At 37.2% G+C, this 12,561-nt stretch overlaps 1 protein-coding gene across 43 annotated transcripts in view; it reads left to right on the top strand.

Moving 5' to 3' along the window:
• EIF4G3 (eukaryotic translation initiation factor 4 gamma 3) overlaps positions 1-11,231 on the top strand; it is a 318,997-nt gene extending 307,766 nt beyond the window's left edge. For all 43 annotated transcript variants that reach the window (XM_045475993.1, XM_045475992.1, XM_045475990.1 and 40 more), the window contains 4 exons: positions 1,284-1,430; positions 6,287-6,368; positions 7,788-7,934; positions 10,447-11,231. In XM_045475993.1, coding sequence (XP_045331949.1) covers positions 1,284-1,430; positions 6,287-6,368; positions 7,788-7,934; positions 10,447-10,628 — 558 coding nt within the window. In that variant the 3' untranslated portion in view covers positions 10,629-11,231. The remainder of the gene's footprint in view (positions 1-1,283; positions 1,431-6,286; positions 6,369-7,787; positions 7,935-10,446) is intronic.
• The last annotated feature ends 1,330 nt before the right edge of the window (positions 11,232-12,561 follow it).

Here is a 12,561-nt window from a genome sequence, read left to right as displayed (position 1 = left end):
CCCCCATCTCTGACTCTAGAGTCCACATATCTGTGCTCCATCAAGCTGCTTCTTGTGGGGCCTAAGACTTACAGACATGGTAGAGTGAGCCAGTGTTCTGGGAGAATTTGAAAGCATGTACACTTGTGTTTATGCTTTTCAGGGCCATTGTCATGGATGTGAGACAATAGTCAAATAACTCTTCTCAAGTATTTAAGAACAAAGTGAGAGTAGCCTTGGGCTACCAGGATATGAGGACCGGAACAGTGAAGCCAGTGCTCCTCACAGGGCTGAAGAGCTCTCTGCATGTGTGTAGGGTGCTTCCAGGGGCCCCGGATGCCCGCCGCATGCTGTTAATGGTGTGTGGATGGTCCTCTGAAGGCTGAGGCGAAGGCATTTCTGCACTGGGTTAGACTCGCACAGGCCATGATGATGTGGTTCATTGAAGTAACTACATATTTACAGTCATTCTCCATTCCAGAATATTCAGTCCTTGAAATTGAATGATTTGTGTGGGAAAACGATCTTTCATGCAATACTGATAAAACCCTTTATTTTTTATTTTTTATCTTTTTTTTTTTAATGTTTATTTATTTTTGAGAGAGAGAGAGACAGAGCTTGAGAGGGGAAGGGCCAGAGAGAGAGGGAGACACAGAATCTGAAGCAAGCTCCAGGCCCCGAGCTGTCAGCACAGAGCCCGATGCGGGGCTCGAACTCACAGGCTGCGAGATCATGACCTGAGCCGAAGTCAGACACTTAACCAACTGAGCCACCCAGGCACCCCAAACCCTTCATTTTTATTGTCCTCCCTACAATACACTGTGTTCAGGAATTTCACAATGTGGTCTCAATTCTCTTACTTGGATCACAATGGTGTTTGAAGGACATAACCAAAATTAGATTTTTGACAGTTGTTCTGTGGCAGTGCTGATACTAAACCATAGGCTGCAGAAGGAATTAAATTGTAATTTAACTAGTAGTCCTGCCCTGCCTTAGAGCTATATCACTGCTAAGAGCAAGACTGAAGCTCAGAATGATTTGGAGGTGGTCATAGCCACAGAGATAATTCTCGGGGTTTTGTTGATTTGTTGTTTTTAAGGAGAATCTGAGATAGTATAAAAAGTTGGAGAAATATTCAAGAAAGATAGTGGAGTAATAATCTTTCAGAACTATAAATAAAAATTGGCTTCTACTGATCATTTCAATCCCATGTAAAATAGAAGATATAGCCCATGAGTTTGTTTTCCTCTCAGGGTGTTACTAATACTGACTTATATTAATACATATAACATTTTATGTTTCAGAAGTTGGACTTTATAGAGTCTGACAGTTCCTGTTCCTCTGAAGCACTTTCAAAAAAAGAACTCTCTGCTGAAGAGCTATATAAGCGACTCGAGAAACTCATTATTGAAGACAAAGCAAATGATGAACAGATCTTTGACTGGGTAGAGGTATAGAGATTATGTCATCTTCCCTGATATCTCTGCAAGAAAGATTTTTGTGGGATCCCTTTAATTCACATACAGGCTTATCTCACAGATAGTGAGGGTTCCTTCCGTTCCAGACTGAACACAATTAAACGAATAGTGCAATAAAGCGAGTCAAATGAATGTTTTGTTTTCCCAGTGCATGTAAAAGTGATGTTCACACAATACTGTAGTCTGCTAAGTGTGCAATAGCATTATATCTTTTAAAAATGTATATAATACCTTAAAAAGTACTTTATTGCTATACAAATGCTAACCATCATCTGAGCTTTCAGTGAGTCATAATCGCTGATGACAGGTCATTGTAACAAATACAATAATAATAAAAATGTTTGAAATACTGTGAGAGTTACCAAAATGTGACACAGAGACCCGAAGTGAGCGACTACTGTTGGAAAAATGGATGGCACCCTTAGAATTTCTTGATACAGGTTTGCCATCAACCTTCACTTTATAAAAAGTACAGTATCGCTGAAGTACAGTAAAGCGAAGCGCAATAAACCAAGTATGCCTATTCCTTCTCTTTCACTTCATAGGAGTATTTAACTTTAATGGAGTTCGGTTTTATTTTTTCATCTATGTGTATTTGAAACTATAAGACTTTTTTTATTCTTAACAAGATTTACAGCCTTTAGGAAGGCAAGTAAAACTATTCAAAACAGAAGCCATTTTTCTGGATCTCATTAGTTTAGGATATACCCTACATTTTACTATTCAAAATATAAATTTTTTTTCTAAATGTTCTTGCACTTTAAATAATATTTTGGATAAAATCAGTAAACAGTATGTAATTATTATGAATTGTGTTGGCTTTCATCTTCATATTAATGCTTCCTTCTGAAAATTTTGAACCTTACTTTGTGGAATCTATTGATCATGTCTCTTTTTAAATCTGGTACTGTATTCCTTTAGTAATTCTTGTTTATATAAGTATATTTTATTTGTACACATTTTCCATGGGATCATATAATAATCCAAGTTGAAAGAAAGCCATGGAGGGCTAATGTAGTCCCCTCCCTCTTGTATAAAACCTCTTTTGTAGTCCTTGTAAATGGGTTGTTTCTTTATCCTCTCTCAGACATTGAGAAAAAAATGAAGTTTCTGATAATTTGGGGGTTTTGTTTGTGTTTATAGATTTCTTTTTACTATTTTCAGATTTTTAAAAAATTTTAAATGTTTCTTTTTGAGAGAGAGAAAGAACGTGAGTGGGGGAGGGACAGAGAGAAAGAGGGAGACAGAATCCAAAACAGGTTCCAGGCTCTGAGCTGTTAGCACAGAGCCCAACTCAGGGCTCAGACACGAACTGCGAGATCGTCACCTGAGCCAAAGTTGGACACTTAAGCAACTGAGCAACCCAGGTGCCCCTAAATTATTTTTTTAAGTAATCTCTATTCCCAACATGGGGCTCAAATTAATGGCTCTGAGATCAAGAGTCACATGTTCTTCCAACTGAGCCAACCAGGCACCCCTAGTTGAAAGGCTTTTTTTAATCAGTTTTCCTCCATGTCCCTATAAGATAAATCTATTCTGTCACCCAGCTGGGAATCTTTTAATTAATTGTAATAGTTTATTGTTATATCCCTGTCTCTCTCTCTAGGTTCTTTCATCCTTTCTTGAAATCTTAATATCCACCCCTTCATCTGGTTACCCTTATCCAAACATAGCCTGGATTTTCAGTATCCCTCTCACAAGTGACATGTGCAAATTGAGCATGATTGCCAGATGTGATCCAACATTCGGAGTTAGGCAGTGCTGTTGCCTTTTTTGTTTTGGACTCTTTGCTTTTGGCAGGCTCACCACACTGAACTCAGATTGCTCTTTCAGTCATATAGTACCCATTCTTTTATATTCTACAGTTGAGTCATCTCTCCCATCTGGAGCTTACCGCATTGGTTTTTGAACCAGAATGGGGCTTTTAAAATTTATTGCTGCTTATGTTCATCTTCTTAAATTAGATACAAGTTTTTGTCTGTCAGGACATTTTAGATTCTGACTTGTTCATAAAATTTCCTTGCCATCTTTTTCACTTTGTATCCCCCATGCATTCATTAGTATGCCAACTTTATCCTCATCCAAGTTAGGGGCAAAATGTGAGAATGGGGTAGGGCCGGGGACAAAGTAGCATCCTTTTGGGGACAAGATCCCACCCCCAATCCCATGGGTGTCGTTAACCTGTTTATTATTTCACATCATTCTGCTCTCTATTTCACCTTTTCATCATGCCCATGAGGGGACAGTTATCATTAAATAATTTGTCAGATACCTTGCTGAAGTCCAGAGAATGTATGCTTATATCTTTCTGAGCTACCGTATACTAACCAAATCAGAAAAGAATTGCAGGTTGGTTTAGCATCTCTTGTTTTTCACGTACTTACTTATTTATTCCTCTTGGTGTAACCATCTCTTTCCTCTCTAAGACTTTTAACCCATTGTTGCAGAAGTTAGCATAGAATCGGCATCTGGCTTTCTGGTATGTTATTGACATGCCTTATTTTCAATTTTAGAAATCAAGTTAGTGTTTACATATTTAACATTATTCTCTCTCGCCATGATTTTTCATAGATCACCCTCATTTCAGCCATTTGGTCTTTTATGTTTTCATGTATTGCAAAATGATGCTATTTCCACCTCTTCATTTATGTTGAGCTTCACTTTTTTATATCATTATTCTGCCTATTCTAGACCAACAAGCCTATTCTCCTTAAAGAGAAGACAAAGGGTAAATTTCACTGAATGTAAATTATACTAATAAAGACTTTCGAAAAGGAGGGAGCAAACAAAATGCAATAGTAGCTGAGCTCATAATACATGAAAAGATTTGTCACTTTGTGTTTGGTACCAGTATTATGTAAATCTGATTTTCCTTAATCTAACCTGGTTAGCAAACCCATCTTTCTTCTTGTTCTTGCCCATTTTCGTTAACATCTTTGCTTAATCTGAAGTGTTTCTGACATTATTCTTCAGGTCTATTCTATTCTTGAATATTAGCATTACAATATTTAGCTTTATTTGGTGGAAGACATATGCAATTTTTTTTTTTTTTACATTTATTTATTTTTGAGAGAGAGACAGAGCACAAGTGGGGGAGGGACAGAGAGAGGAGGAGACACAGAATCCGAAGCAGGCTCCAGGCTCCGGGCTGTCAGCACAGAGCCCATCATGGGGCTCGAACTCACAAACCATGAGATCATGACTTGAGCTGAAGTCAGATGCTTAACCGACTGAGCCACCCAGGTGCCCCGCAGTTTGTTTCTTTATAACAAAAGAAAGGCAAATGGTTTGGAAGTGGTATTTATTATCTAATTATATTTAGCTAATTTGTTAATTTTTTTCAGACTCTACTTGAAATCTGAGTATTTGGGAATTTCAAATGATAGTCAGTACTTGAAATAGCTCTGTCAGCCTGTTTATAAAGTACTGTTGAGCCAACAAGTAATGGTGTGTTTTTATTCTCTCACTTATTCTTCAAAAATGATTGTTCAGACTTTGCAAAAGTAATGTCAGGGCCTAGACCAGTCTGGCTTCAGTCTGAATAAAGTTGTTTGTTTGTTTTTTTTTTTTAAGAGGTGTAAACCAGTAACCCACTATAACACATAAATCATCAAATCTTTTATATGTGGCATTTGCCCCATCCTGTCCCCATCCTTAGCTGTTAGCAGTGGCACCACATGTTTCTGTTCTCTTGGAAAAGATTGGTAATGAAACCTCTTCCTGTAACACAGCCCTCCATGTGCAGAGAGCGGCTGGTGTCCTGCAGAGCTGGCCATCTGACTCAACTCGACTCGAGTCGACTGTTAACGCCTCTGCTCTCACCAAGTGATATTCGAAGTTAGGCATTCAACAAAGAGAGAACTGCTCGTTAATCTGTGTCAGTTTTACAATTCACAAACATTCAACTGATCTCCCAATATCTTTGAAATTCTTAGCTTTATAACACAGAGGTTTATAATGACACCCTAATTTTTTTTTCCTGGCCAGTCATTTTAAGGCTGACCCTTCCAGTGGAAAATAGTATGCTGTGCTATTAAAAGAAGCTGACACAAGCATTAATTCTTCACAGGCATAAGGAACATAAACTCTGAAAAATGTATGAAATACCTGCCTAGAAAATGTTTCCTTTTGTTTGTTTTCCTTTTGGTACTCATATGGTTTATACAGTGTTTTATAGCAAGAAGATAGGATCTTTTTTTTTTCTTTTTTAAGAAGATCTTAAGAGAAATAAACTAAAAACCAAATTTGAGGCCCATTTACTCAACTTATCTCTAAATACATTTTTTCTGCCATCCTTAGAAAAGATGAACAGTTTTCTCACCACCTGAAGGATTCGAGACAATGCTTGAGTTTGATCTCTAGTTCACATTAAAATTAAGATAAAACAATGTTAGCACATCTAAAAATAATTACACTATTCAGAAAAGTCTTTAAAACACACTATGGTGTGGTATAATGCTCTCAAATTTATACGCTCTGATAGAATTAACCTTAATAGGGATTATTTATTGAGGAAGAAATATGTTTTTAAATGGTTGTAGTTCCAAATGTACATAGTACACAGCACTATATAATTGAATCAGCAAAGTATAGGCAGCAGTGAGCTCCTTGAAAATTAAATGCTGCTACTGAGAACATTTTCAGACGGAACTGGTAGTAGCTTGTTGAATTACTTGTTGAATCTTCCAATGAATCAGAAGATTAATTTTTACAAGAAGGTTGAATGCGACCCCATCTACCCCTAGTGCCAGATGAAGCCTGGTTTAGGGGGATGTATTTCTCTGATATGCAAGGGTAGCTTTAACTGTTGCATTTACTTTTGATTTCAGGCTAATTTAGATGAAAGCCAGATGAGTTCACCTACATTCCTTAGAGCTTTAATGACAGCTGTTTGTAAAGCAGCTATTATAGGTAAGTAACATCTCTGAAGACAGCTCTTAACATCTGAATCCCCAGTATGTTAACTGTTGATGACATGGGTCTGAGTTTATATTGTCTTCAAAGTTTTCCCTGTGCATGAGTACCCTTTCTGTCTACAGTGGCCGACTTTCTCAAGCAAGGGGATGCATAGCTGCTGTGCCTGTAGAGAGCCCAGATCTGAGCAGCTACCATATGCCTTGTATTCTTCAATTCAACAGAAACGGGTGCATGCTGCTTGGGCTGTTTCCTACTCTGTTGTATTTTTCTTTGCCTTTACCTTTCACCTCCAGTATGCAAAGCCTCCTCCGTCTTCCATTCAAGAGTTATAATGAATGGGTTGAATATTCTAACCTAATATCAACGAAGGACTAATTGCAACAGAAAAGCTTTTTTATATAAATACATATATGAGAAAAGAAAACACCAGTTGTTTCTTTTGCTTTATGTTGACCTTTATGTCTTACGATAAGACAGTGTCACTGAATGTTAATTACATAGGTAGTTAGGATTACGATTGGTAGAAACCCTACGTATTTCTAGCTGCATATTGTATTTAACAGTATTGAGTGAGATCATCTATCTAGCCTCAGATAGAAATTCACATTTCTTTCACTGCAGTGGGAAAAAAATCCATTAGCTCAAAATTTGTTCAGAATTTCAGGTCTGTCATCATTTTAGAAGATAGCTTCAGAATTATAATGTAAGATTTTCTGTCAGATGAATGTTTTTACAATGTTAGGTCTTCAATGAGGTAAATAACAAGCTAATAGAAAGTCTTTATAAAAACATCTTAAGTCATTTCCAGTTATCAGTGGAACAGTAAAACTTTGGTGTTTTAAAATCACTGTTGGAAAGTATAAAAGCTGCTTTTAAAAACACAGTTGTGTCCTAGTGCTAACTTAGAAAGGAAATAAAACCTTCTGCTTCTTGGCACTGAGGACACTTTCCTCAGCCTCTTTTTATTGTGCCTTTTCCCTAAAAGGCCTAGATTGTGTGTGTTGTTTTCCACTGTCACAGTTAGTCCTCACCCTCCTAGAAATAGTAAAATGGTTGTTTTACCCTTCTGAAAAGATTTGCACTGTCCCTTTAATCCCCTTTTTAATGTTTCTTTTGTAATTTGGAATGTCACAAAATCACTGTCCCTATTTCATTATGATTAAAGATAAAGAATTGGGTGCACTACTTTTTACGGAGTGCAGCACTCAAAATACATCCCCCCGCCATGTATTTTAATTATTTCAGAAAGAATGTCCCATTTATAATTTCAGAATATCTTAGATTTCAAAATCTTTTCCTTGGACTCCTTTACTCCTACTTTCCTTGTAGTCACATGCCTTATCAACTCAGAAAATTAAAAATGGCTACGTGTTAACTCCTAAATGTAATGCTTAGTTCTTGTATTGCCTCTAGCCGACTGTTCTACCTTCCGAGTGGACACTGCTGTTATCAAGCAGAGAGTGCCGATCTTACTCAAGTACCTAGACTCAGATACGGAGAAGGAACTGCAAGCACTTTATGCACTACAAGCATCAATAGTAAAACTTGATCAACCTGCCAGTAAGCTTATGACCTCTTCTTACAATTCACCTAACCAGTGGGTTAGATTTATCCAGGGCAAGGCTTCGGAGATGAACAGTGATTAATGGCAGAATCACTACTAACAAAAACTCACTTAACCAACAACTTTAATAAACCTGAATTTTTGGGTACTTGACTTTTATGAGAAAATTGAAATAAGAAAACTAGTTTATATTAGAAATTTAATCCTTATTCTAGGGCAGGTCTGCTTAAGAATACTTTCTTCAGTGATGGAAATGTGTCTGTACTGAGCAGTATTCACTTAGGCACTTGGATCTGGCTGTTGTGACTAAGGAGCTTAATTTTAAATGTTATTTAATTTAAGTGTAAATAACCCCATGGTTAGTGGCTACCCCATTAGACAAGGCAGGTCTAGAGCATCTCGGTGTTAGCATACATGCATTACAGTCTTTCACCTTCTTTGACACAGGTCTTAGTAATGAAAAAGGATGATATTTCTTCAGAATCCTCAGACACCCAACAAAGACATTAAGGTGTTCTGGACTAATTTTCACTTTAGGGTTATGATTCTTTGCTAACCAGACACATGAGGTAACCTGAACCACCAAGTCTTAGTGATACTGGTAAAGTAACTGAATTATATTCTTTTTTTTTTTTTTAAGTTTATTTATTTTGAGAGAGAGAAAGAGAGCACAGGGAAAATGCAGAGAGAGAATCCCAGGCAGGTTCTACTCAACGCAGAACCCGATGTGGGGCTTGGTGTCACGAACTGTGAGATCGTGACCTGAGCCAAAATCAAGAGTTGGATTGCTTAACAGACTGAGCCACCCAGGAGCCCCTGAATTGTATTAAATCTTGAAAATTAAGTTGACACTTGTGAAAGTATAGTAGTACAGGGCAGTTTTAGAGGTGACATTGAAGTAATTCTTTGGCACTTCCTAAGGTTGGGTTTGTTTTGAGGCTTTCCTTCTTTCCTAGTGCTTATGACTCTCCCTGGGAGATGAAGGAAAAGATTGAAACAAATCATCCTCACACTGTAACTGAAGAGACATCATCTAAATCTGAATCAGAGAATTAACTGACTTTGTGTTCTCTTTCTCAAGACCTTGAAGGGTCGTTTAACATCATGGCTTCCTTTTTCTGTTCTTACAGGATGAGGACTTGTTAACTTTTCAAGAGGTGAAATTGATGCTGTATGCTCAACCAAATTAAAGTATCTCCCATAATTATCAGCTTTAATCATCCCTGGAGATATGCGTATTTCTAGATTCACCATTGTAGAATCCTGGCCACTTGTTTCTATTTCCCCATAGACCAACCAGAGTTAAGAGAATGAAAAGTAGTTTCAGTATTAGCTTAATTAATAAAATTACAAAGATAAATCTAAAGAAAAATTTTAGCCTGACTCATTCCAAGCCTAATATTTATTATCAATTATTTATGCCATTGCCTCCCTCCAGTAATATAAATGGAGGCTGATTTTAAATGAATTTAAGAGCCCGTAATGAAGGAATTAAAAATAAAGAATATATAAATCTGCCAACTTTCTCTTCTCTTTTTTTTAATTTTTTTTAACGTTTATTCATTTTTGAGAAACAGAGAAAACAGCGTGTGAGCTGGGGAGGGGCAGAGAGAGAGAGAGACAGAATCCAAAACAGGCTCCAGGCTCTGAGCTGTCAGCACAGAGCCCAATGTTGGGCTCGAACTCACTGACTGTGAGATCATGACCTGAGCCACAGTCGGATGCTTAACTGACTGAGCCACCCAGGCGCCCCAACTTTCTCTCTTTTTCTGAACAATGATATAAGCTAAGTTTCCATTGTGGAAGCAAAACAGGATTACATTTGCCCAGATCGTCTGGGCATTGGAAACAATAGACTGTTGTTTCTCTGGATAAGATCCAGATGAGATAGTTTTTACCCATATTTTCCATACAAATTATTACTCTGTCAGTTTGAAAACATTAGAAGGGGGAAAGTGCCTTCTGCCTTTTCCTCCCCAAACTGTAAAAATTAATATATTTTTATTGTAAAATTTCAAACAGTGGAGAAATGTATAGAGAAGAGAGTAAAGTTACTTGTTACTCTTATATTTAATTTTTTTTTTTTTTTAAGATTTTATTTTTAAGTAATCTCTATGCCCAATTTGGGGCTCGAACTTACATCCCTGAGATGAGGAGTTGCATGCTGTACTGACTGAGCCAGCCGGGTGCCCTTGTATTTAATTTTTATAGTATATAGTTTGAGAACTATGTAATATGAAACACCTCAGCATTATCAGAAAATAGTTCTAATTGAACAAAATAATAACAGTAAAAATATAATTTAGATCGCTTAAATCTTTTTTCCTGTTCTTTAAACAAGTTGTTTTGCTATTACACTATCAGGAGGGAGTATGATGAATTGTCATTGGGTGCTAGGGGTATTAATGTGCATTCGTTCATTCATTCATTCATCCCTTGGAAATACAGTAATTTACTTCACAACTATAGCGCCTCCAACACTGATGGTATATTCTTACTTCCTTGCAGATTTGCTACGGATGTTTTTTGATTGCCTATATGATGAGGAGGTGATCTCCGAGGATGCCTTCTACAAGTGGGAAAGCAGCAAGGACCCTGCAGAGCAGAATGGGAAGGGTGTAGCTCTGAAATCTGTCACTGCGTTCTTCACGTGGCTGCGGGAAGCAGAAGAGGAGTCTGAGGATAACTAAAGCTTCAAATACACAAAACGAAACAAAAGAAACAATTTAAGTATTTTTTTAAAAAGTTTCACGTCTTCGCCAATCACAGTGCAGCAAGGCCAATTCTCGCAGAAATCCCCACGTGTGCACGAGTGGGAGAGGGGAAAGAGAAAAAAGGTGATCATGGAGGAAAAAGGTACTGGAAAAAGTAAACTTCAAACCTGAGGGCGGGAGCACTAAAACCAAAATACATGTATTATTTATAGAAAATATTTTCTGTTTTAATCTTTTCTTTTTAAACAAGGACTCATACTTTAAAAAAACACATCTGTTTAGCAAAAAAAAAAAAAAAAAAAAGTTGAGAACTTTTAATTTATTTTAAGGACTGCAAATGCCAGTGTAATTTTTTAATTTGCAGTTTCTGTAAACAACTTGTATAATAGAAAAGCAGAGAAATAAATTTCCCTCCCCTTCAAATGCACCTCACGTTTGTTTTAAAGCATAGTAGTTAGTCCAGATTTAAGAAGGTTTGGGGTGAACAAGGTAAGAAAGATTTTTTTTTTTTTGGCATCAAATCTTTCTGCCTGCCTCTCAGCTTGCTTCAGAAAATTTTAAAAAAATCACCATAGTTATCAAAACATACATAACCTTGGAACAGAAGGAAATGCTGTGGACCAGAGAACTCCAAGAATTGTTTAAAAAATTTAAAAAAAAGTGCTACCCTGGGAAAAGTACTCTTAATACTTTTGAAATCTTTAGAGCAACTTTAAGGCTTGTAAATACATAGAACAAATATTTAAAAAAACAAAAAAACAAAAAGAAATTGACTCAATACTATTTCTTTTCACTTTCAAAGTATAAAGAACAAAATAAAGACAAACATTGCAAGTTTAAAAGAAAGTAAAGTGACTTCTCCTTTTGACAGCTGCTGCATGTGTGCCCATCTCTGGGAGGTGCTATTTGTCGTCTAATCCAAATCACTCCTGAGGTTGTATGTGTGGATACGTGCGTGCGTGCGTGTGTGTATGTGTATCTACAGTGGGAAAAGGCAAGCTACTTTGTGGGTAAGGAGGGAACTTGTTCTTGGGCGGGAGAGCCCCTCTGGGAGTCCAGAGGAAGCTTCTTTGCAACATCAGCTAGAAATGCATTCAGGGTGGGAGCAAAGCGAGTCGAAGTAAGTGTTCCGCCGCTGTGCGTATTAGGAGCAGGGAAACTTAATTCACTTCGAAACTACCACTAATTTTAAATCATCAATTACCTCTGATGCTTAAGAAACCCAACGATGTCTTCTAAAGAATGAAAGAAACCAAAGCTAAATTACGCTTTTTTAAAGTGGGCATGGGATTTCACACCAAACCAGTACCATGTGTGAAAATCACATTATTCCCAACTTCAGCTTCACTCAAGCCATTCTGGTGAGTATAAAACCAACTGTTTCTCCTACAGATACTGGAGCACTGTGTTTTTTTGTTTGCTTTTTCTTCTTTTATGAAGTTACAGTCTGTACAGATGGTTTTCCATTTCAATTATTTGTAGGCCATCACCCTACAAAATGTATTTATGAAGAAAGCCAGGGCTGCTCCCAAATAAACAGTCTTTGTATTTTGTATCTGAATAACCAAAGAGTTCTTCTGGCTTCCATCTCCGAAGAAATATCCACATTAAGAGACTTGGCAAGACTTGAGAAGCACAAAAACAAAATTTTCCATAGCAATAAAATGTTTTTCTTCAGAGTGTAGTTGAACACAATACAGGATCCTGCTACATGACCCCACAGACCCCGTCCCATAGTGGTGGAAAGCTATTCTAGAAAAACTAAGTCCTGGAAATCTTGTGACAAACATGTGACAGCATCTGTCATTAAAAAAATGGGGCCTGAAAAGTTGTTTCAGAGTCTGGCTGTGGGTTCTGCCTGGGATCTCTCAGCTGGAAGAAGTAACCTGATTCTATGATACCCTGAATT

Source organism: Leopardus geoffroyi, chromosome C1 (genome assembly GCF_018350155.1).
Source record: "Leopardus geoffroyi isolate Oge1 chromosome C1, O.geoffroyi_Oge1_pat1.0, whole genome shotgun sequence".
Lineage (NCBI taxonomy): Eukaryota > Metazoa > Chordata > Mammalia > Carnivora > Felidae > Leopardus > Leopardus geoffroyi.
Note: the sequence above shows the minus strand (reverse complement) of the source record. Positions and strands in the feature narration are given on the sequence as shown.